The 25,458-nt window shown below is 35.9% G+C and overlaps 1 protein-coding gene across 1 annotated transcript; it reads left to right on the top strand.

Annotated features, from left to right (window-relative positions):
- Nucleotides 1–1,019: 1,019 nt before the first annotated feature.
- On the top strand, nucleotides 1,020–22,786 carry LOC128212124 (protein white-like). Its single transcript, XM_052917408.1, has 18 exons — nucleotides 1,020–1,509; nucleotides 5,605–5,750; nucleotides 7,297–7,345; nucleotides 8,046–8,235; nucleotides 8,953–9,123; nucleotides 9,255–9,421; nucleotides 12,028–12,099; nucleotides 12,411–12,513; nucleotides 12,718–12,813; nucleotides 13,745–13,879; nucleotides 14,458–14,589; nucleotides 14,987–15,079; nucleotides 16,551–16,608; nucleotides 17,472–17,549; nucleotides 18,849–18,954; nucleotides 20,443–20,543; nucleotides 21,424–21,497; nucleotides 22,034–22,786. Exons 1-18 carry the CDS (start codon nucleotides 1,286–1,288, stop codon nucleotides 22,136–22,138), a joined length of 2,100 nt encoding a protein of 699 aa, XP_052773368.1. The 5' UTR covers nucleotides 1,020–1,285; the 3' UTR covers nucleotides 22,139–22,786.
- The last annotated feature ends 2,672 nt before the right edge of the window (nucleotides 22,787–25,458 follow it).

Genomic DNA, 25,458 nt, shown 5'->3' with positions numbered 1-25,458 from the left:
TGTGACCTCTCTTGTTTTTTCTTGCTATTGTGTGTTTACTTGTTTGCTTGTTGAGTTCTGGGCTATGCAAGTGTATTTCGGCTCTTTCTTCCCCTCCTAAAAAGTACATTATTTTCCTACCAAGGTAAAAAAATCCCTTTTGATCCACATCTTAATTCACTTAAAAATGGAAAAACAACACGCGCGTAGCTGCCTATAAGCGAGTAAGCGGCTGAATCCACTTGATTCGGGGGAAAAAAACGGCCGAAGTTGAATTATGCGTAGTTGACTACATGATCCTAAAACTCGCTTGGCTCGATTTCCTCTTTGGTCGAACTGGATCTAAAGGACCAATTTCTTTAAAACTGAGTGATCTACATTACATTGTATTTAGTGACTAAAACAAAAACAAAAAGGTATATGTTGCACCATAATAAATTAGTAATTAAAACTAAATAATAAAGAAATAAAGAAATAAGGAAACAGCGCTTAACCTCAGTTCATACCCAGCAAAATCAAGACAGATATATGTATAAAATATAGTATTGTTAGATTATTGGCAAACCTCATAAGAATACACAGTAAACTGAGTCTGTAGCCATGAAACCGCAGAGAATACCGATATTTTTTTGTTTATCTTGGGATCAGGCGCTCCTTGAAGTTCTAGATCGATTTTGGTTATAATCTGGAACTGCGTTTATATACATGTTATTGATCGGGTTTCATATAAAGAACCTGCCCTAGATCGTGTATGGTTATAATCTGGAACGGTGTGATATTTAACCCGATGAAATGACGTATGACTTGAATTTGAAAACATAAGAAAATACACGCACTATGAAAACGTGCTAGATGAAATACGATACGATTCAACTGAGGCGGGTAACATTGTTCACATACCATAACACGGCTTTAATATCCTTATAATGGTTCACGTGTTATAATATGGAACTCGTTCGACTTAAGATTTCTTCGGTATAAAGGACTTTGCAACCTTGTTTATTGACAGTGTTACTCAAGGGCACAATAGCTTATACTTCTAAAAGGAAGAGTATTAAACGGATGGATTTAACGCTTATTAAAAGGAGATGTGATTAATTAATTTGTGCTACTTTGATAAAAAAAATTAAAACATTTTAGACCAAGTAAAATTAATGCAATACTTATTTTATTGTTAACATCGCTGGACTGTTATAGCCGTATTTTAAGTCGAACAGGGCGTGGCACGGGGAATGTAGGACACTCAACTTATCGTTATAAATAGTGAGAATTTACTCAGTATTAAAAGACACAAGGAAAAGACAATATGGCAAAAGAGGACTCTGGTATGGACAGTGCTGTGTTCATAATGGACGAATCATTTACTGGTCCCCATCGCGTACAGAACGGCGGTCATGTGGACGTCAACACACCACAGAAAGATGTAATGCCAATACCGCATCAACCGATGACGCCGAAACATGAAAATACCGCTTTTGACAGTCATCTCCATGAGAAACACGGACATTTCCATCACAGCCTTCACCACATGTAGGAACTTTTGAATTGTTTTTTATAAAATATACAATAACCGACATTTGCCTCTCATACAACGACGCACAATTACGTTCGCCGTCGTAGTCCTAGTTTTGCATTCGGAATACCTCGGCCATTTTCCATCGAAAACAACCTCGGATGTATATTGACGGTTTACGATGTCAGAAATCTTTACATTTTAACACGCTGCAAATAGATCGCGTAGTAATTTTAATTTAACAGTTAAACTTAATGACCTTACGCTTGGAAATCTTAATTATCTATGCGATAATATACTGAATTGGCAATCATCTTATACTTTAATGTATACACTACAATTAATAAATACTATTATTAAAAAATACGAACTACTTCTACCGATGGATCGTATACATTCGAGGTTGTTTTCGATTGAAAATGGCCGAGTAGTTCCGAATGCCTATTTTTGTTGTCCGTTGTTTGTATGGGTTTGTTGTATTTTATGCTTTGGGATTTTTTTTCTCGTCTACATAATTATATGGTTTCGATTTATACGTTACCATGTTCTTACTTTTGTGTCTAGACTAAGCAAAGAATTGTTTTCCTGTGGTTTATGAGCAACACGTTGTAATGACATTATGAATAATATGACGTCATTGCTACAGTATGACTGCACCCATGCGAAGTCAAATGCTATTTTTCAAACGAAATTTTTCAGACGTCATATGTTGTCTCACCCCCACCCCCCTCAAATCGTCCAAGTTTACTTTATATTTCAATATAGGAAACATAGTGATAAAATACGCCCAAAATGCACCTTTTCGGACTAGAAATTGATAGGATTTTCCTGAGGGAGTACCAAAACCCCTGTCATCACTTTAAACAGAATGAATTTCGGTTCTGAGGGAGGGGCGCTTGACAAAAGTTTACGCCTCTAAGCTACGCCCCCTCTCGCATTAACTCCTGGATTCGCCCCTGCATACACCAATAAGCAAAAAAGGAGACGTGGGGTGGTATTCAATATGTAACTTATGTCAATATTATGGACATACTTGATTGACTTCATTCACTCTATTGATCAGTTATAAATAACAAGCAATCCGATTAGCTACATCGTTCTTAGATCCAGTAAAGACCAACTTAGAATACCAGCCCAGCGATACATGTATTTCGCATAGTATTAAAGTTCCATCGGCAAATAGTAATTTTCGTTCGTTATAAAAGCATGCGATTAAAATGTAAAGACGTAGTTTCGACCGTGTATTGAGCGTGAATGAGCGAAGGAAGGCAAATTCAAGCGAAGTTAAACCTGTTATATTTCTGATTTCAATAAGTTGGCGTTATATATGTTACTAAATAGCAACGATTTCATACAAACTGTTTATAAATGAGTTTTGAAACGGTAGCAGATCACAGTAAATCTTTTAGCATTCACAAATCATTAAATATTTTTGAGTTTTCAGCTGAATACACGGTTACAATGTTGTTATCAGTAATTAATATTTTCCATAAAAGCTTTATTTAGTAGGTAGTTAAAGGTTTATCAGTAAAAATTGATGTTTGTTATACATGTGTATGTATTGATTTTGAATAAGAGTGTCACTTGACAACATTGATAACATAATGCTAAAAATTGGATAAAGATATAATCTAAAAACACATAAATATTAAAATAGAAATATGAATCTCACACCGAGGACAAAATAACCATGTGACTAACCACTTGTGAAATGTATTCATCAGTTCGTATTGTAATAACCTAAAATACTTTTGAATACGTTCACCCATGATTCTCATATCCTTCAATATTGTATTTCAATAGTGTATTATTATTATGTTTTATGAAATATTGCTCGAATGAAACAACTTAGGCGTATACAAATATTCTTTTCGCACTGATCCTCCCACTCCCTCACATTCGTTTGCCTTGGTGTGGATTATTTTCGTAATTTCTTAAAAACAATTTGCATTATAAACATGTTAAAATTTGACCATTTTATCTTTAAATAGTTCTAGAATAGTGATATACCATGATGGCATGGTACAGAATTCTGGTTAATAAAAATGAAAACAAATAATAGAAAAATATGCCTACGTAGCTACCATTTTGTTTGGAGAGGTTAATGGAAAAAATAACTGTTTTTGGCCTTTCTGCTTCTACTGTTGTTTGGGGAGAAAGGTATTTTCATGGTCAGGCAAAGTTTCAATAAACCTCCTGAGATGTTCTTTTCAAAAAGTGTCTATATCATAAATTCAAAAGTTATGTTAAAGATTTATAGACATTTATAAAGTCATAAAATCAACATCGGTCTATAACACTATTTATAAATAAAACTATGTCAAAAGGCTAAGTTCTATTGATGTTATATTTATAGATGTCACTTGCATTTTCCAATGGGACTCCCATTGGAAAAGTTGACTTTAAATGCCAAAAAAACATATTTCTAAATTAAATTTCAGGAAACAAAAAATATCTCTTATTAGTATTACCTAACACATTTTAAAAATACAAAAATAAAAAACATTGGGTGAAAAATAAAAAAAATAAGTTTGCAAAAATTCCGGATTTGCAAACTTAATCCGGATGCTGTTTTTATATATCTAATTTATGTTAATTTATAGAAGGATGAGATTGCTGAATGAAGTCAAATTTACTGACGGGTGTTATATGGGAAATATTTTCGCATTATCTAAATAATGGAGGGGATTCAAAACTAATCCTTACCCTAACTTGACCTTGCCATTTACGTTATTCCAAAACAAAGTCCCCTTATAACTCGGTTTCGTTTCCCATATAACATGAACGAAATTTCCTCAGAGGCAAAAAATATGTATTCACTGTATTGTAAGGGAGAATACTGAGGACGCTTCAACATAACCGAATTAAAGTTCCATTTACTGCCCTTCGATTGGTATGTTCAAAAACACTCACATATACACAAAAGGCAGCTTATCATCAACACTAACGGATGACGTGGAAGGGGCGCACCCAATGCCCCGTCACACTTGAAATCGTCCAAATTTACTTTTTATCGGAGAAAAATAAATGTTTTAAATACGCTCAAAATGGTCCAATTCTGACTAGAACTTGTTAACATTTTTTTTTTTTTTTTTTTTTTTTTTTTGGGGGGGGGGGGTGGAGGGGGGCTAACAGACACGAAGAGTGCTAAAAAAATCAGCAAATATCTCATTCGATCATTGGATAATGTATTATGTTAATTTTAACCCATAAAGGAGCTCTAAACGTATTTATTTGACGTAGGAGGGTGGAGATCTCCCCACCCCCGCCAGCCCCCATCGGGTGAAACATAGGCGGAAAAAAACAAGCACTTTCCTGGAGATGACTCATTCATATTTCATTTGATGTGCTTGACGATTGTGTAGGATCTACTATCCATTCTGAGACGCCGACACTGTAACTTTACCGAACTTAGTGGTCAACATAATATTTTGTCTAATGAGAAGAAAATTACTTTAAATTTGCCAATACATTTATTTCAGTAAATCAGCGATAAGCCGTTAATGATTTTAATCAGGTGAAGCGGTAGATAAAATAGCAACCTTTAACCATTACTTAGGCATTTAGTGTCAGGTTAGATGAGTGGAACTTTTATCGACCCATCCCTTCCATTACTAGTCATCGCCTGCAACCTACCATATCATTGGTTCAAAGGATGGCAGATTTTTTTTCATTTGATGCCTCTCACTACGGAAACCATGCATAACTTGACTCTTGAGAGACAGTCAGCGGTTTGATGTGACAGTTTAGCAAAACAATGACACTGTGACAGAGAACGGTATCAGGCGTCGCAAATAAGACTTACTCGGGCTTCGCAGAAGAAAAGTTACAGACGTCTACGTAGTACACAAGCCTGGCACCGTTGGCTCGAACTCACATGCCGTAAATTTCTCGTTGGCTCGAACTCGCATGGCGCGAATTCCTCGTTGGCTCGAGCTCGATGTAAAGGACCGATTTCTTTATACTGAAAGTAAGCATTCCCGCCAAGCTCGAATTTCCCGAGGCTCGAGGTATTTTCGCCGGTCCCTGGGAGTTCGAGCCAACGAGGTTCGAAAGTCTGTAAGTTGAAAGGTAGACTGAACTAATTTACGAGTTTAAATGTCTATTTTCAGGCATGAGACGCAACAAAGTATGGTGGACTCCATGGAAACGGTGACATTATCGTGGCAGAACGTAAACGTCCACGTCAACCCCCAAAACCGCGCGTGCTGCCGGGGCCCCGACCCCAGCGTGACCCCTAAGCACGTTCTCCGTGACGGTAAGCTGTTTTAATCTGTATATCAATCATTCAAATATGAAAATCTGCAATCAGATCTATTGTCAGCAATCTTTTGTCGTTGGTTTGCAGATATTTACACAAAATATTGCTCTTTCCAAGACAAAAAAAAAATAAATAAAAAAATGTAAAAACGGTTTATCTGTGAGAGTGCAGCTTTAAAGTTAAACTTGTAGTAAAAAAATAAATCTTTACTCATGTATACCAAACATAATTTTTGAGAAATAAATCTTTAACTACAAAATATTGCATTTATGTAAAATATTTATAACTGATAAGATCGTAACCCTGAAAATGCACAAATATTAAATGACTGGTGGGTCCTAAAAGATTTACAATGATCAACTATCGCCACATAAGGAAAGAAGACCGTTGTTTCTGTAACAAATTGAACTCGGTATCCTTCATGAATAAGAACCATTGTTTTCGATATTCATTCATCCTTGTCGGCAAATTAAAATAGCTAAATAGCTGTATAAATCAGGGTACTGATTTTTGGGGAATAAGAGCGCGTCTTTAAGGCGCACAACTTAGGGTGATGCAAATTAGTATATTTTGATATGTTTACATGTTTAACTCATTTGCCACCCCCCCCCCCCCCACTAAAATCGCCTAAGTTTCTTTTTATTTCACTATAGGAGAAAAAGAGTAAAGTAATATGTCCAAAATGCTCCATTTCGGACTAGAAAATATAAATAAATATTGGGGGAACACCCCCTACCCCCACTGTCAACAACTAAATTAATACTTGTTCTGATGACGAGGCCCAATTCAAAAGGTTACGCCCCTAAGTTACGCCCCCTCTTACATAAAACTCCTGGTCCGCCCCTGAACAAAATTATATATTCATAAAATAGTAAATAATATGCAACACCATGACATATATTCGCAAGGAAATAGTAAGCTGGTAATTTTTCTTTTTTTCATAAATTTTGTTAAAAACTATAAACAAATTTACAAAATTTATCTCTAAAACCTACGCCTGGTGAGTTTGACTGTCCGAAAGCTATATCAAATTCACCAGAAACACCGCCACTTTGCATTTATTACATTCACCCCAGTGCTGGTATTCAATTATTTGTCATACTTAAATCTTAGAACGATATAGCTTATCGGATTATTGGTTATTAATAAATGGCATACAGAGTGAATGAAGAAAATAATGTATGACCATTAGGTGGACTTCAGTTGAACATTGAATACCACCATTTGAAAATTGAGGGACCATTTTCGAATGTTTTGATGACTTGTTGCCCAACCCAATTGTATAATGACATTGTTTGAATCTATGTTTATCACGTGTGTATATTATTTACAATGAGATACACTTAAACTATGCAACTGAAAGCAATCTTATGGCCATACATGATTGACTTCGTTCACTCTATTGGTCATTTATTAATAACAAGTGATCCGATTAGCTACATCGTTCGAAGCTCCAATTAAGATCAATATTGAAAACCAGCATAGAAATATCATTTTCTCCTTACATATCTTAAACTTAGAAACTACTTTTGTTCTGTTTTAGTGTATGGCATAGTGAAGCCTGGAACTCTCGTGGCCATTATGGGCGCCAGGTAAGTACAACCACAGTAGTTTGATTGGACACCTGCTTTGTGTCATATGAGGTGTAAAAGTTTAGTGACATTTAACCTACAATATTTAAAACATAATCTTCAGATTTATCAAAAGGGTCACTTCTTTTAACAATTTTGAATTAAAACTATGGATTACTGCAATTTAACGATGTCAGAAAATCGAGGAATGCCTTAATAGCTTTTCTGACCTTGTTAAACAGCAGTAATTCCTAGTTTTTTAATGCTAGACCGTTGGTAGGAAGGACCCCTTTGATAAATCTAAAGAATAAACATATTTTAGGTCAAATAATACTAAATGTTTACAGGTCATATGGCACCAACGCAGGAGTTCATTCCCATCAAACAACTGTTCTTTCGGCTACTGTATTTCTCTCAAAATATAAATAATACTCCTTAGAGGGACTCCTGTCAATAAGGAGTACAATACATTTACCATTAAATCGAAATTAAAATACCAAACATTAATTTTCTAGACTGTCTTATTTCAATATATTGTTGACCTTGACAAGACTTGCCAAATCTACTCTAATCGGGCGACCTATTATATAATATTTGAACAATTATGAGAGAGTACAACTTGCCAATGTATTAGAGTTTACCAGTCGCCAAAATAACCTTTTCATATTAAAAATCTGTAAAAGCTCGACCCAATCAGTAATGTTTTTTGTTTGTCTTTCAGTGGCTCAGGAAAAACAACTCTACTGAATACGATAACGCAACGTATAAATACTCAGTCGTTGACGGCTTCCGGTGATGTCAGAGTGAACGGCGTTGACGTCGGTTCCGGTATTCGGAACATCTCGGCTTACGTCCAACAAGATGATCTATTTATAGCCACAATGACAGTGAAAGAACACTTGACATTTAGGGTAAATACATATTAAAAATAGTTATATAGGTAAATTTGGTCAGGGGTGGTATTCATTAAACTTAAGTTAATTTTATAGTCATACATCACTGACTTTATTCCATGTACTCCGATTAGCGACATCGTTCTTAGATCCATTAAAGACCAATATTGAATGCAAGGCCTGATCATTGATAGATAAAATGAAAATAAATCTTAAAGGTACTCGTTCATGTTTTTAGACCAAAAATAAGTTTTTCCGGTAATGCATCTGAAAACACTTATCATTATTTTACTCTATGATATCGAAATTGCAGACACCTAAATCATGAGACCAGCAGGACTTTAAAAACGTAGTAAAAATACATTGATTACATCACGTGATATTGTCACGCAACAACACAGTCGTGATAAAGTAACCAGTTGCGTTGTTATGCTAATGAAGACGATTATTGAGCAAATATCAACATTTGTTGAAGTGTTCCAGCTTTCGGTATCTTAGTTTCAACACTCCTAATGATTTCCCACACTTAATTTCGTCCTACAAAAATGCATTTTTCAAAAACATGAGCGATTACCTTTGAGGTTTAAAGGAAGAATATTATATTTCAAATCAATTAAAAAATACATTGAATTTTAATATTTTACTCATGTCCTGAACACTGTCAACAATGCAAGTATTTTTCTTCCATTTTAAAGGCGATATATTTATTTCCTTATCTACATCTGGGTAATTCAGGCGCTGTTACGGATGGAGAAGGAGGTATCGCGGTCGCGCCGAATGGAGCGTGTACAGGAAGTCATGCAGGAGCTTGGATTGACAAAATGTCAGGACAACATTATTGGCGATCCCGGGCGCATTAAGGGGATTTCCGGTGGGGAGATGCGCCGCCTGTCGTTTGCTTCAGAGGTGAGGGTTTTTCATGTTTTAGGGAAGCAAAATATTGCCTTCCGACGTAGCATTTATGACGTAATTTATCACGTGGTATACACACACTGATACTGGAGAAGACTATAATCATATAATTACCCTACTTCCAGTTTCTAACCAACCCGCCCCTCTTGTTTTGTGACGAGCCTACTTCCGGTCTGGATTCTTTCATGGCGGAAAATATTGTGCAGACGCTGAAGGGCATGGCGGAAAAGGGCAAGACCATTGTCTGCACAATTCATCAACCCTCATCTGAAGTGTTTGCGCTGTTTGACCAGTAAGTACTTTTTAAACATATTTATTTTACAACGATTGTGAAACAAGTTATTACAACAGTAAATTAATCACTCTCGTTGGCACGATGGTACGCGAGAGTGTGGTCTTGTGTTGTGGGGGAAACCGGAGAACCCGGAGAAAACCCACTTGTCCGGCTTGGTGACCACGAACCAAACTCACATGCGCTCGAGCCGGGAATCGAACCCGGGTCGCCTAGGTGAGAAGCGAGTGCGCTAACCACTCCGCTAACCGGACAACCTCGATCATTTCCCATCGAAATAAACCTGGGATGTATGCCGGTGCTTTGGTAGAAGTAGTTCGTAAGATTATTAGTATTAATAATAGTATTAATCAATTATTTTGTGTTTTTAAAGTGTAATTTGTATTATAACGTTCGAATTCACTAGCGGATCCTGTGGGGTGCACGAACCCCCTAAAATCGCCAAAGTTTACTTTTTATTTTAATATAGGAGAAAAAAGTGATCAAATACGCCCAAACTAAACCGTATCTGACTAGGGTAGTACCCCCCAAAAAATCATAAAAAAAAATCATATAAAGTTTTAAAGAAGGGGCGCAAGTTTAAAGGTTACGTCCCATAGTAACGCCCCCTCTGATGTCAAATCCTGGATCCGCACCTGAAATTGATTCAGAGTCGCGTATTATTGCATAAATAGTAACGCGATATACTTGCTGCGTAGTTAAATAATAATGAGTCATCTTACAAACTGTCCCCTGGAGGACCCTAATTACTTTCAACAAACAGGCAACGAAAAAGTACATTGTCATCTTACTTACATCCCCTGCAGTACCTTCGGTACTTTCAATATACATAACAAAGTACAGAGTCGCCGTGCAAACCATACCATGCAATACCTTCAATATACAAGCAACAAAACGAAAGTACAGAATCGTCTGGTCAACCCTACTCTGCAGTTCCTTCAGTACTTTGAACATACAGGCAACATAACAAAGTATAGAGTCGTCTGGCCAACCCTACTCTACAGTACCTTCAGTACTTTGAACATACAGGCAACATAACAAAGTACAGAGTAGTCTGGCCAACCCTACTCTGCAGTACCTTCAACATACATGCAACATGAAAATGTACAAAGTCATATGGCCAACCCTTCCCTGCAGTACCTTCAGTACTTTCATCCTACAGGCAACATAACAAAGTACAGAGTCGTCTGGCCAACCCTACTCTGCAGTATCGTCAGTACTTTGAACATACAGGCATTATGACCAAGTACAGAGTCGTCTGGCCAGCCCTACTCTGCAGTACCTTCAGTAATTTCAACATACATACAACATGAAAAAATACAAAGTCGTCTTGCCAACTTTACTCTGCAGTACCTTGAGTACTTTCAACATAAAGGCAACATGAACATGTACAAAGTCGTCTGGCCAACCCTACTCTGCGGTACCTTCAGTACTTTCAACATAAAGGCAACATGAAAAAGTACAAAGTCGTCTGGCCAACCCTACTCTGCAGTACATTCAGTACTTTCAACATAAAGGCAACATGACAAAGTACAAAGTCGTCTGTCCAACCCTACCCTGCAGTACCTTCAACATACATGCAAGATGAAAAAGTACAAACTCGTCTGGCCAACCCTACCCTGCAGTACCTTCAGTACTTTCAACATAAAGGCAACATGACAAAGTACAAAGTCGTCTGTCCAACCCTACTCTGCAGTACCTTCAACATACATGCAAGATGAAAAAGTACAAAGTCGTCTGGCCAACCCTACCCTGCAGTACCTTCAGTACTTTCAACATACAGGCAACATGACAAAGTATAAAGTCGTCTGCCCAACCCTACCCTGCAGTACCTTCAACATACATGCAAGATGAAAAAGTACAAATTCGTCTGGCCAACCCTACTCTACAGTACCTTCAGTACTTTCAACATAAAGGCAACATGACAAAGTACAAAGTCGTCTGTCCAACCCTACCCTGCAGTACCTTAAACATACATGCAAGATGAAAAAGTACAAAGTCGTCTGGCCAACCCTACTCTGCAGTACATTCAGTACTTTCAACATAAAGGCAACATGACAAAGTACAAAGTCGTCTGTCCAACCCTACTCTGCAGTACATTCTGTACTTTCAACATAAAGGCAGCATGACAAAGTACAAAGTCGTCTGTCCAACCCTACTCTGCAGTACCTTCAACATACATGCAAGATGAAAAAATACAAAGTCGTCTGGCCAACCCTACCCTGCAGTACCTTCAGTACTTTCAACATACAGGCAACATGACAAAGTACAAAGTCGTCTGTCCAACCCTACCCTGCAGTACCTTCAACATACATGCAAAATGAAAAAGTACAAAGTCATCTGGCCAACCCTACTCTGCAGTACCTTCAGTACTTTCAACATAAAGGCAACATGACAAAGTACCAAGTCGTCTGTCCAACCCTACTCTGCAGTACCTTCAACATACATGCAAGATGAAAAAGTACAAAGTCGTCTGGCCAACCCTACCCTGCAGTACCTTCAGTAATTTCAACATAAAGGCAACATGACAAAGTACAAAGTCGTCTGGCCAACCCTACGCTGCAGTACTATCAGTACTTTCAACACATCCTTTTTTTTACTTTCAGCTTGTTGCTAATGGCTGAAGGCAGAGTAGCATTCATGGGAGAAATGAATCATGCATTAGAGGTCTTCAAACGGTAAGAAATTAAATATTTGTAGCACATATTCTTATGATCAATACTTGATTATTGATGCTTTTTTATAATATGCTGCGAATTCAAAACTAGCTTATTTATTAAGAGACATACTTGAAACAATACAATAATGAGATTTTACTGAACGTAAGCATTTTGCACTACTAAAATAAAATGTTTTGACAATGGTCGCAGGCCAAAAACTGACAAAGGTAATACTCACATAATCAATATATAAACTTTTGTTGTATCTTCTTTTTCAAATATTGCATTTTAATATTTGATACCAAAACCTGGTACAATTATCACCTCAGGTCCGGGTTCCCTTGTCCCGTGAACTTCAACCCCGCAGATTTCTACATTCACACGATGGCGGTCATGCCGGGCAAGGAAACAGAATGTAAAGCACAAATCGAGGTGGACTTGCTTGATATATTCTTCTTATTGTATTTACACAATCAATTTTAAAGTCGTATTCTCTTATTTCAATCAGTAAATTTGTTTCCCACGTGAACTTTTCCACCAAAAAATGACTTTCATATACATGTATCTAACCCGTTATCAGACTATTTGCGATATTTTCCTTAATGAAATGGTATTCATTCTCTAATTCATCTCCAGTCCATATGCGACAAGTTCCAGTCCTCAGACGAAAGCAAAGCTATGCTTACTGAGATCAAGCGTATAGGCGAAAACCCCAAGGAAACTGGAATCATCGTAAGTATATTAACATGCGCATATTAGTTTAAAGCTGCACTCTCACAGATTTACCGTTTTTCCATTTTTTTTGTCTTGGAATTAGCAAATTTTTGCGTAATTATCTGCAAACAAGTAATGAAATACTGTGGACAAAAGATCAGATCGCAGATTTTCATATTTCAATTCCAAATTTAATGTTCTGTGGCTTAAACCGTTACTAACGGTTTAAGAAAAATGCATAAAACATCAATTTTGGAGAGGAAATATGAACATCTGCGATCTGATCTTTTGTCATCAGACTTTTTTCACTGATTTTCAGATATTTACGCAAAAAACTGCTCGTTCCAAGACAAAAAATAAAAAAGTTGTCAAAACGTTCAATCTGTGGGAGTGCAGCTTTAAACAAAATTAATAATTCATTTAACGAAATATAGACTGGTTTTAATAAAGCACTTTTAATATAAGTTGATAATGAAGGACCATGGCGTCTCAGTTCAAACAGTTAAAGTGACACTCTTATTCAAAATCAATGCATACGCATGTGTCACAAACATCAATTTTGACTGATACAACTATTTACTAAATAATACATTTATTGAAAATATTATTTACTGATAACAAGATTATAACCGTGTATTTAATAGCAGAAAGCGCACCAATATTAAATGATTGGTGAATGCTAAAAGATTTACTGTGGTCTACCATAGTCTCATAAGGTAGAAATACCGTGTTTTATGCTCATTTCTTTCAAATTAAACTCTGTATCCTTCATGAGAACCATTGTTTTCGACATTTATTCATCTTATTTGGAATATGAAAACAATATTATTAATTGTGGTAAATCTTATCTGTGAGTAAGAGTGCACTGCAAAGGGAGGTAACTGCTTGTGTGGTGTCTGCAGCTTTTCATGAACCCAATTGTCCATTTGATTTTTTTTTTATATTTTAGTATGATGAAGCGTTTTCTAACACGTCTCGATATGAAGCCAGCATTTTTACCCAGTTTCGCGCAGTTTTTGCACGCTCCTGGAAGACAATGATCAGGGAACCCATGGTGATGCGAGTCAGAGTCATTCAGACGGTTGTAAGTACAGAGTATTTGAGGGAAAAAAAACACATAAGAATATGCCTTTGTTAAAATACTTTTGCCAGAAGATACTTTTATACACAATATCTTCAAAATTTAAATGACGACCAGAAGTAAAAAAATAACGATTTTACTGCAGGTGTTGGCTTATTTTTACTGCAGGTGTTGGCACTGCTGTTAGGCCTGATCTATCTACAGTTACACACAAATCAAGAAGGCGCCATGAACTTGATATTGTTCTCCCATATTATAATATTGTATCCACGTTTCTATTCCACTGCAGATGTTGGTGCTGCTGTTTGGCCTGATCTATCTACAGTTACACACAAATCAAGAAGGCGTCATGAACATTGATATTGTTCTGTTTCTAATGCAAAGTATGGTAATCTAGTTATGTTTATCCCAGAATTAAACATTCATGTTATTCTTTTTTCCTGCAGGTGTTGGCGCTAATATTTCTGCAGGAACACAGACCAAGAAGGCTTCACGGGCATTGATAGTGTTCCCTTTTAATGCATGACCATCAAGTTATATTTATCTCAGGATGAAACACTCTTGTATCTATTCCCCTGCAGGTGTTGGCGCTGCTGCTAGGCCTGATCTATCTGCAGGTAGACAATGATCAGGAAGGCGTTATGAACGTCAACGGAGTTCTCTTTCTGGTGCTAACCAACATGACTTTCACTAGCGTTTTCGGCGTTCTCAATGTAAGTGTGTCTTTCTGCCCAGTCGAACAGTGTTAGATATATTAAAATATAACAGAAAATATCAGTTTCTCGTAAAACTCTTTTGATGTGAATGCTCTCTCGACATAAGTGCTGAAGTATTCATTATGTGATTTTTTTTAAGCCATGGATGCGAAACCTTTCCCATTGTATCCTTTCGTATAAACGTCTCAATACTTTAAAATACATAAAGAATTAATTAATAAATAAATAATATCAGTTTTTGTTTGAGTTAAAATAATGTAATAAGTACGCAAGAAATAGTGCATATAAATCCAGTTATTTTACTTTATACATCATATAAACGTTTCTGTTTAATATAATTATTCGTTTATTAAATGACTGCATTTCATTTTTACAACTTAACTTATGTTTTCAGTCCTTTCCTATTGAGACACCGATTTTCCTCAGGGAGTACGGTAACGGACTGTATCGGGTTGACGTTTACTTTTTCTGCAAAAGTATCTCGGAGGTGAGCAGCTAAAACAGTCGAACCCCGTTGGCTCGAACTCCCAGGGACCGGCAAAAAAACTTCGAGCCTCGGAAAAAATCGAGCCAAGCCGGAATGCTTACAAAATTAGAAATAAATCGGTCTTTAACATACAGTTCGAGCCAATAAGGAAATCGAGCCAAGCGAGACCGAGCCAACGGGGGTGGACTGTAATGAATTGTACATTGTTCATATCGAAGGTTGAAGGCAAACTGGTTATAACTAACATTAAATAAAGACAATGATATAACAATATCGCTTTCATCCTCATGCTAAATAGATTGAATTGCAATATTCTGCTTAAATGTGAACATGCTGTATTGACATAAGTTGTAAGATTATAAGTATCTTCCATAGCCGAGAGTGTAAGATAGGTTAATCCCGACCCAAGCGTAGGGTGTTTTGCGGAAACGAGGTTTACGAGGTTTACCGAGTTTCCACAAAACACCCTGCGCAAGGATTACAGGATTTGGGTCTTATAGCAATGTTATTACATCTTACTAAAAAAATTAAAATTAGTTCATGTGGGGCCCGAGATTCACAAAACATACTAAATCGAGAAAATAGGTTCCTGCCTGAAAATCTTACATCCGATTACACAGTAATAATAGTAATACCACCAGGTGGCAAAGAAGATAAGGTGGCAATAAATAAATGTTTCTTAGAAAAATTAAAGGAAAAAAATGGATTAAAGAGGCACACGATATGTTTACACTTCATAAATGCAAATAACGTGTTGTTGTTAATTTTTATTCAATGCATTATTGTGCTGAACTTATTTGACTTGATACTCGATCAAAAATAATATGACTTCGGTACAGTTAATAATATTGGCCCTTATTAATTGGGGTTTCCATTAATAACTACGTGGCCACAAAGTCCCCAGTTAAGAAGCGCCAAAACATCGCTAGTATTGTATTACCTGTACACATTTTACCTGCTTTTTTACGCGGATCATCAGAGTCAACGGAGTTGAAATGATAATGCATGAAAATAAAAATAAAGTGTAAACATATATCGTGTTCCTTTAAAGCTGCACTCTCACAGATAGAACGTTTTGGCAACTTTTTTTTTATTTTTTGTCTTGGAACGAGCCAATTTTCGCGAAAATCCATGGAAAGCAGTTAAATAAGACTGCTGTCAAAAATTAGATCGCAGATTTTATATTTAAGTTCAAAAAATGATGTTTTATGCATAAGGTTAGTAACGGTTTAGACCACAAAGCATCAATTTTCGCACGGACATATGAAAATCTGCGATCTGATCTTTTGTCAGCAATCTTTTATCATTTGTTTGCAGATATTTACTCAAAATTTTGCTCTTTCCAAGACAAAAAATAATAAAAGTTGTAAAATTGGTAAATCTGTGAGAGTGCAGCTTTAAACCAGGCATTGCTATATCATGTAGATGGTTTGCAGAAATTGTCTAAACTCGTTTTGTTGTTGTTCTTCAGTTGCCGTCATTTGTCATTATACCGTTGGTGTTTTGTGCTATCACATACTGGATGGTTGGTAAGAAATGTTTAGTTTTTATTTCCATATACTAGAAGTAAGTTACAGTCAAATCCCGTTGGCTCGAATTCGCTTGGCTCGAATTCCTCATTGGCTCGAACTGGATGTAAAGGATCGATTTCTTTAAACTGAAAGTAAGCATTCCCGTTGGCTCGATATTTTCGCCGATCTCTTGGAAGTCGAGCCAACAGGGTTTGACTGTATACGAAAAATTCATTATGACTTGAAAAAACAACAACATCATTCCTTGATTACATGTACGATATCAGATAAAAATCCATTGTCTAGAATATTAGCTATTGAGAGATTATCAATCTAAGTACATGTATATTTGTTTATCTGGAAAAAAAAATACTGACCAGCTCTAAATATGTTGTTGTTCTCCAGTTCATCTCATTGCAATTGGTTTACGTCCCTGATAGAGCATGGCAAGTTAGCAAGTTCAGTCATTAACCTTGAAGATGCACTATCACTCCCGAATAAGATTCATCACAATTAATACATTTGTTGTAATTTATCAAAAATGATGAATAAATGTCGAAAACAATTGTTCTTATGAAGGATACCGAGTTTTATTTGAAAGAAAGGTGCAGAAAACATGGTATTTCTACATTATGAAACGATAGTCGATCACAGTAAATCTTTTAGCACTCACCAATTATTTAATATTTTTGCGTTTTCAGCTATTAAATACACGGTTACAATCTTGTTATCTGTATTATTCTTTTCATAAATGCATTATTTAGTAAGTAGTTAAAGGTTTATCACTCAAAATTAATGTTTGTTATACATATTGATTTTGAATAAGAGTGTCCCTTTAATAACATGACATCACTTAATAATTATTTGTAATTGTATTCTAGGTCTTTATGCGTCGTTCGAGGCATTCTGTGTGTTTACGGGAGTTCTTCTCTTGGTATCCAATATTGCTGTGTCGTTCGGTGAGTTATTTGCCTGTTATTAAACCTATACGGTTTCAAATAAACTTCAATGGGCAACCACTAGCGGATTCGCCCCCCTTATTTCGTCCAAGTTTACTTTCTATGGCATTATTTGAGACAAACAATAATAAATTACGCTTAAAATGGACTATATCGGACTAGAAATTGTTAAATTATTCTTTATAGGGAGAATCTCACCACCCACTGCCAACATTTTAATTAATAAAAAAAATCGGTTCTTAGGGACTTAACATTCGGAGCTCCTCGTCCATTTTTAACGAAAACAACCTCGAATGTATGCCGGTACATCAGTAAAAGTAGTTCGTAATTTTTTGAATTATGTCATTATCTAAATGTAGTGTTTTAGTTTGTATTTATTGATCTTAGTTTAAATTGATTGCCAGTGACGTGTATTATTGCAAACCTAATTAGGATTCCCAAAAGTTAGGTCTCATTAAGTTTAACTGCTAAATTAAATTACTACGCGATCTACTTGCAGCGGACTTAAACATACCGAGTTCTGAGTATGTGAAGCGTCCATATATATCCGAGGTTGTTTTCGATAAAAATGGCCGAGGAGCTCCGAATGAAGGACTTAAATGTCGGTGTGGCGACCAACTACTCGCCGTCTTGGCTATCGGTCTGCCACGTATGATTTCTCATTCTCAATGTTTCCCCTTATTTATATCGCTGTCATCTCTCCTTTACAGGCTACATTGTGTCAGCGGCGGCCAACTCTGTAAGCACGGCTCTGGCTATAGCTCCGCCCCTAATTATTCCCCTCGCTGTCCCCTCTGTTTTCATAACGCTGTTATCTCTCCTTTACAGGCTACATTGTGTCAGCAGCGGCCAACTCTGTAAGCACGGCTCTGGCTATAGCTCCGCCCCTAATTATTCCCCTCGCTGTCCCCTCTGTTTTCATAACGCTGTCATCTCTCCTTTACAGGCTACATTGTGTCAGTGGCGGCCAACTCTGTAAGCACGGCTCTGGCTATAGCTCCGCCCCTTATTATTCCCCTCGCTGTCCCCTCTTTTTTCATAGCGCTGTCATCTCTCCTTTACAGGCTACATTGTGTCATCGGCGGCCAACTCTGTAAGCACGGCTCTGGCTATAGTTCCGCCCCTAATTATTCCCCTCGCTGTCCCCTTTTTTTTATAACGCTGTTATCTCTCCTTTACAGGCTACATTGTGCCAGCGGCGGCCAACTCTGTAAGCACGGCTCTGGCTATAGCTCCGCCCCTAATTATTCCCCTCGCTGTCCCCTCTGTTTTCATAACGCTGTCATCTCTCCTTTTCAGGCTACATTGTGTCAGCGGCGGCCAACTCTGTAAGCACGGCTTTGGCGATAGGCCCGCCTCTTATGATTCCTCTGCTCATGTTCGGAGGTTTCTTCCTGAACTCCGAGTGAGTATAATTTTCATTTTTACACGGCAATTGTATTCACCTACAATTACGGAGCACCAAATGTCAAGCATTTTCCTGATTTGACAGATTTTATAACTGAGATATTTTATTTCAATAACAAACATTTAACACTAATCCAATTGACTTTGAAGAATAAAAACACTTGGCTAAACCTGTAATGCGTATGACTTATGTAACATGTGTTAAAATTACTAAATAAGACGTTTACTCTTTTCCATGTAAGATACATGTTGAATTGTATGATGACAATTACATTTTTGGGTTGATTTATAAAATAATATTGGCTCTGATTTTGTTTATCTTTTAATTTGTATTATGAACTGTCAATGAATAAAATGCATTTAGTATACTATTTGCATCAACTCTCAATGCGCCATTTCAAGGGAGGCAACAGAAATCCCAAAGTTAATCTTAACTGTTGAGAAATAGTGTAAAAACAATGCGATTTTCGTGTCATTACACGTGTTCTTGTATACACACATCTTATCTATGCGTCCAATAATGCAGCCAATATTGTTTCGTCAATATCCTGATGAATAAAAATGTGGAAGTGATCAATAAGTTCAAAAACACTCATCTATATCGGTGAAAATAAATTAAAGTTTCTATTTCAAATGTCCAATGAGTTCTGGCTTCCATAACTTTTATGTTGATATTTATTTTTTGATGTTTACTACACATACCAAACGGTAATATATAACGTGTTTGCTGAAGTTCTTTAGCTAACATCCAATATATTTGGGTTAAATCCGACCATGTAGTATACAAAACGAGGTTAGAAGGTTCAGTTGTACCTTGTTTGAGTGCGATATCTTTCTTTTCGTCCACACATAAACAGGGTGGAAAATCACGTGACTTAAAGGGGTTCTCACATGGGTCACCACGGGTCACAACCGATGTAAAGAAACAACTAAGAGACGTTAATTTCTAAAAAAAAACTCTTTTGACAGAAAAGATATGAAAGCATTACTTAGCATATAAAAGACTGTGCTATTTTCTGCTTCTAGAGTTGCTTGTATTTAAATGATGCAATCCTTGTCCAAAATTTCAACTTGACGAATTTGTGTAGAAAGATGCAACGACATTTTGGCCAAGGATTGCATCATTAAAATACAAGCAAATCGTAAATATTTCACACGTGTAGAACCCTTTAAGTCACGTGATTCGTAACCCTGATAAATCCAATACAGAACAGTACCATGAAGAATAGGCGTAACCTTTCTACAACCACCGTGCAGAAAAAGCTTGGGGAACACTGATATCAGATTAGTTAACGTATTAAACTGTAAATACAGGAGTAAGTTTCCGTCTTTATTGTATGCCATACAAGCGAAAATACATATTTTCTGACTAGGTCGTGAACATCTGCAGACGCCCTTTAAATGTGTTTATTAGCTCTCGTCTTTCAAACCCGGGGAAGATTTACGTATATTATCCCTGTATTGTATAGCACATTATTTCTTTCAGTTCCATCCCGGTCTATTTCATATGGTTAGAGTACTTGTCCTGGTTTAAATACGCCAACGAGCTTCTAGCTGTGAACCATTGGAAGAACATCGACAGTATTGGTAAGTGTAAGCAGAAACTAACATACTGCAATCGCCCATTGAAGCATTCGGAACTCCTCGGCCATTTTCCATCGAAAACAACCCCGGATGTATGCCGGTACATCAGTAGATGTTGTAATAGTATTAATTTATAGGTAGTGTTTTTTTACGTGTATTGTGCTTATCTAAGTTTAAATTGATTGTCAGTAATGTGATTTTGCATAAATAATTAAGATACCCAATAGTAAACTAAGCTTAACTGCTAAATTGAAATTACTACGCGCTCTACTTGCAGTGTAGTTAAATATAAAGGTTTCTGACATTGTCAACCGTCCATATACATCCGAGGTCGTCTTTGATGGAAAATGGCCGAGGAGTTCCGAATTCCATTGAAGACAATAACGTGCAATCGCAACTCCAACAAATTAATTTCGTCTGAGGCGACATTGTTTTACCGAGGGTTGCGATAGCTCTTAACCAATTTTGAGCTCATTTTTTTTTTATTTTAGCGTGCGTTTTGGTTCAAACGTGTGAAAATATATATGTGTCTAGTGAAATATAATATGAGCGAGAAATCAATATAAATGACATGGTTTATTTGAGTCAGAGGTAAATTATTCCATTTAATGTTACACATACGTGATATTGAAGTTTGTAGTTGGTGCGCCCACCCCCACAATAATATTTAAGCAAAAAGTTAAACATAGACCCATCATATATGTTACGTTCAAGCAATAAGTGGAATTTTCCCTTGAAGAATAGCCCAGTATTATCGGCCCCGGTGTATACAATGTTTAAAGCTTGATTTATACACCTTAGGTAGGGAGAGAATTTCGGAAACAGAATGGCATTGTGCTAGAAAAATAAAACATGTTGCTCAACTGCTCCTTTTTCCCACCAGAATGTTCGAGCAGTTCGTCACAATGCCTGTACAGTGACGGTGATTCGGTCCTGAACTATCTCAACTTTGACAAGGTAAGCATCCTGTGATTTTTCTTGCTTGGACGGTCGTTAAAGGTTTACACTAGAAAATATAGTCCGTATTTTAAGTAACCTGCGTTTTAATCTGGTGATTCCTGTGTTTGATATATGAGAAAGATTTAAAACGACAAAAATACAACAATGGTTATGATTTGATACTTTTATAAACCCGTCCAATATTGACAAAGGTATATCCCGGTATTTTAACTTATATAAACCCGTCCAATATTGACAAAGGTATATCCCCGTGTTTAAATCAACGCAAACTATTATAATATTTATCTGATCGGTTTTGGACAAATTAAGTACTAATTTAATACTGTTTTCCGTTACAATTATATACTAGTATTTTCTTAACTAGTTTCTATTTACTTAGGAAATCAATGGCAATAACTCAGACAGCACAGGACAAATACAATTCACATAATAAACAACTTACCTGAGAATGTTTCATTTATTCAAATTTTGTATTTGAAAAAATCAAGTACATTTTTTTTCTTATCAGTGTTTCATTTGTTTCTCCCCGACAGGACAAAGTCTGGCTGGATTTAGGCCTTCTATTTGCCATGCTGGTGGCTTACAGAATCGTCGCTTTCATCATTTTGTTTGTTAAAGCCCGTCGATCTAAAGGCTAGTTCACCTCAACCCGTTTATGGGGTCGAGTGTTGAGGCTTTTAAGTCCCGTCTTCAGTTTGACCCAAGTCCCTAGCAACAAGCTCTCTCACAACAACTACGACTGGTCTACCCAACCTCCAAACCCTGACCCCTCAAGAGCTGACAAAGTCTAAAGGGCACGTGTGAGCAAAGACAGAATTTGATTGGTCGAGGGATGTTGACCGAGATAGAAATCTCACAATTGTATTGAATACATCAAATAGTATTTTTTAAATGCATCGTAAACCTTTTTTATGTCAAATGATCATTTAAGTTATTATAAAATTATATTCTTATGATATGTATGTTATACCTGTTTCATTAATTTTCATCAATTTTTGAACTTAAATATAAAAATATGCGATCTAATTTTTGTCAGCACTCTTATATAACTGGTTTCCATACATTTTCGGAAAAGCTGTCTCGTTCCAAGACAAAAAATTAAAAAAAAGTTGTCAAAACGTTCAATCTGTGAGAGTGCAGCTTTAAAGTTCCAGAGTAATAAAAAGTTGAAAGGTAACAACGATTTCATTAACAACGTTGCCGTTCACAACGTTTTACTGTAACAACGATCTGAACAATCTACCCAATATGCCAATCATATAATGGATGTAACAGGGACATTCCCTTGGAATGGGCGGAGGGAATGGTGGAGGGAAAAGGATGGGGGGATGGGGTGAAAGGGGGAGTTGTAGAACAAATACTTAACCTCACATCTTTCCCAACATGTGTCGATACGAGCAGCATTTTCATATGAGACAATCTTACCATGACAATTACTGTATGTTAAGTTTCAATTTAGGTATCCGACTTCTACATATGCGCAGTTCGGATGCCTGGTCACCTCATATTATTTTTGTATCGTTTGAACTTGTTTTGTATGCAGAAATAAAAACAAATGCAAAAAATATTACTGAAAATAATGTACAGTCGAACCTCGTTGGCTCGAACTCGCTTGGCTCGAATTCTTCGTTGGTTCAAATTGAATGTTACAGACCGATTTCTTTATACTGAAGGTAAGCATTCCCGCTTGGCTCGAATTTTCCCAGGCTCGAAGTATTTTCACCGGGCCCTGGGAGTTCGAGCCAACGGGGTTCGACTGTATCAGGACAAATCTTTTCCGGCCTTCAAAGATCGTAAAATATGTTTTACGTAAAATTTCAAGTAAAAGCGAAACAATCCAGTCTAAAATAACTTTACGTTAGATAAACTAACTTAACTTATTAGTGTGTTTGCTACAAATCATTTACACTGTAGAAGACGAGTTCAATGTTATTGTATTATGTCCATTGTATGACGACTGAAGGGTAAATTGTTTGAATAATTTGTGTGCTAATAATATTGGATGTCCACAATTATTCCATAATTCCATGTCAGAATATAAGAATATTTAATGTTTTGATATTTTGCCGTTTATTATAAAGCTGAAAAACTATCTGAAGAATTTGTTAGATATATGTGTACATATGTACGTACATACGTTTTAAATGAATGCATTTTGCATGTTATATTTATATAATATATACCTACAGTCATATTTTCTATCATACGTTACCTTAAATATGCTATGTTATTTGTATTTTGAGCTGAAAGCATTGTACCAAAAACTGTATATAATATATAATCTTGTGTTACTCAGTCATCCAAAGTCTTTCAAACGATAACACAGTATATCACGCCTCCAACATACAGTACTGTTAAGACCAAACTTTACACTCTTGTTCACTAGGAGTGCACTAGTAGTGAACAATTTGTGCACTAAAGATAAACTAATGTAGTCTGTAGTTTATTAGATAAGCCAGTATAGATTTTCCTGGTCCACTCAGATTGGCCTTACTATATTGATTTAATTTAACTGATAAGATCATTTCCTCTAGCAGATTAACTTGTGATAAAACATTTTAGTAAACTGCATTTATTGATGACTTTATGATGATCATCATTTAATGGGCCAGTAACTAAAGACAATGGGTTTCTACCCAGCATTTACTGGTCATATTTGTCAACTTTTTAATTCTAATGTAGGTGAAATAAGAATAAAACATTTCTTAAATAAATCCAATAAATATTCTTTGTAAGCCAATATTTGAAAATAGGGGTGTTATCAATATAATTGTGCTACTATTGTAACATCCAAACATTTGTTTTGGTAATTCAGACATTTAATTAAAGTCAATTAGGGATTACAAAGTAATAATTCTGAATCCTTAGTAAATAAGTGAACAGCACTATTATATATTCAAACAGTGAATGCAAAACCAATGCTTATGATAAAAAAGGTAATTGTAATTTAAAAGTAGAAAAAAAAATGCATGCAGTGTTAAAAAAAAATACCTTGCCTTAATTAGATTTAAAAATAGAAGCTCAGGCTATTTCTTCAGAAACAGATTTTTCATATATGCATTACATTATAACTTCATCAAAAAGTTTATAAATACTAATCTAGAAGATATTGCAATTGTCTGTAACTTTCCTGTATAGATGTTACGTAACTATATTCACGATTAATTTCATTACTTTTCATAAATAAACATCTTAAAAGCCTAGTTTGAGCATTTGATACTGAATGTATCTATTTATCTTTATCTATAAAAAGAGCACTAACAGGAATTATCCTACCAAATGGCCCACTAACCAGGCATTAATTTTGAATGTTTACAAAATGATAAAATGCTTATTCATACTTTTGTAATGAGATTACCCATTGTAACAATGTTAGCCCCAATAGGTCGGGACAATAAACAATACACAGGAAGTATCAGGGACCCTGCTGTGATAACTTAAAAATGACAAAAAAAGGGAATTATCCTATGCATCCAACCATTTACCAGGCATTACAATGAATATGAGTTCTATTAAACTTACTATTTGATGTTAAAATACATGTTATGCATGGTTAAAATTAAATATCTCTACTCTTAACAATTTGATTAACAAATGATGAAAAGTGTCCTAAAGAAATAGTTTTTTTTTTTAATTTATAATGCAATTGCAAAATATAATTAATAAATATAAACTATTTTCCATCTTTTATAAAAACATATGTTGTTAACATCTCTTCTCTAAAACCAAATTTGTAAGAAATATTGAGTTGCCTAGTTTTAAGAAGATTGTCATGTTAATTCTCTGCTGTGTATCCCTTGTTTATTGCACTAGTGTCATTGCAGGGGCCAATTTCCTGTGTATTTGTTTATTGGCTCGGGGCCATTTGGAGGTGACACCATTTAGAGTAGAAAATAGCATTGTCCTATTAATACACAACCAATTCTTGCATAAACAATATGTGCATAGCCAATGTATT

This window comes from Mya arenaria, chromosome 12 (genome assembly GCF_026914265.1).
Source record: "Mya arenaria isolate MELC-2E11 chromosome 12, ASM2691426v1".
NCBI classification, from domain to species: domain Eukaryota; kingdom Metazoa; phylum Mollusca; class Bivalvia; order Myida; family Myidae; genus Mya; species Mya arenaria.
Note: the sequence above shows the minus strand (reverse complement) of the source record. Positions and strands in the feature narration are given on the sequence as shown.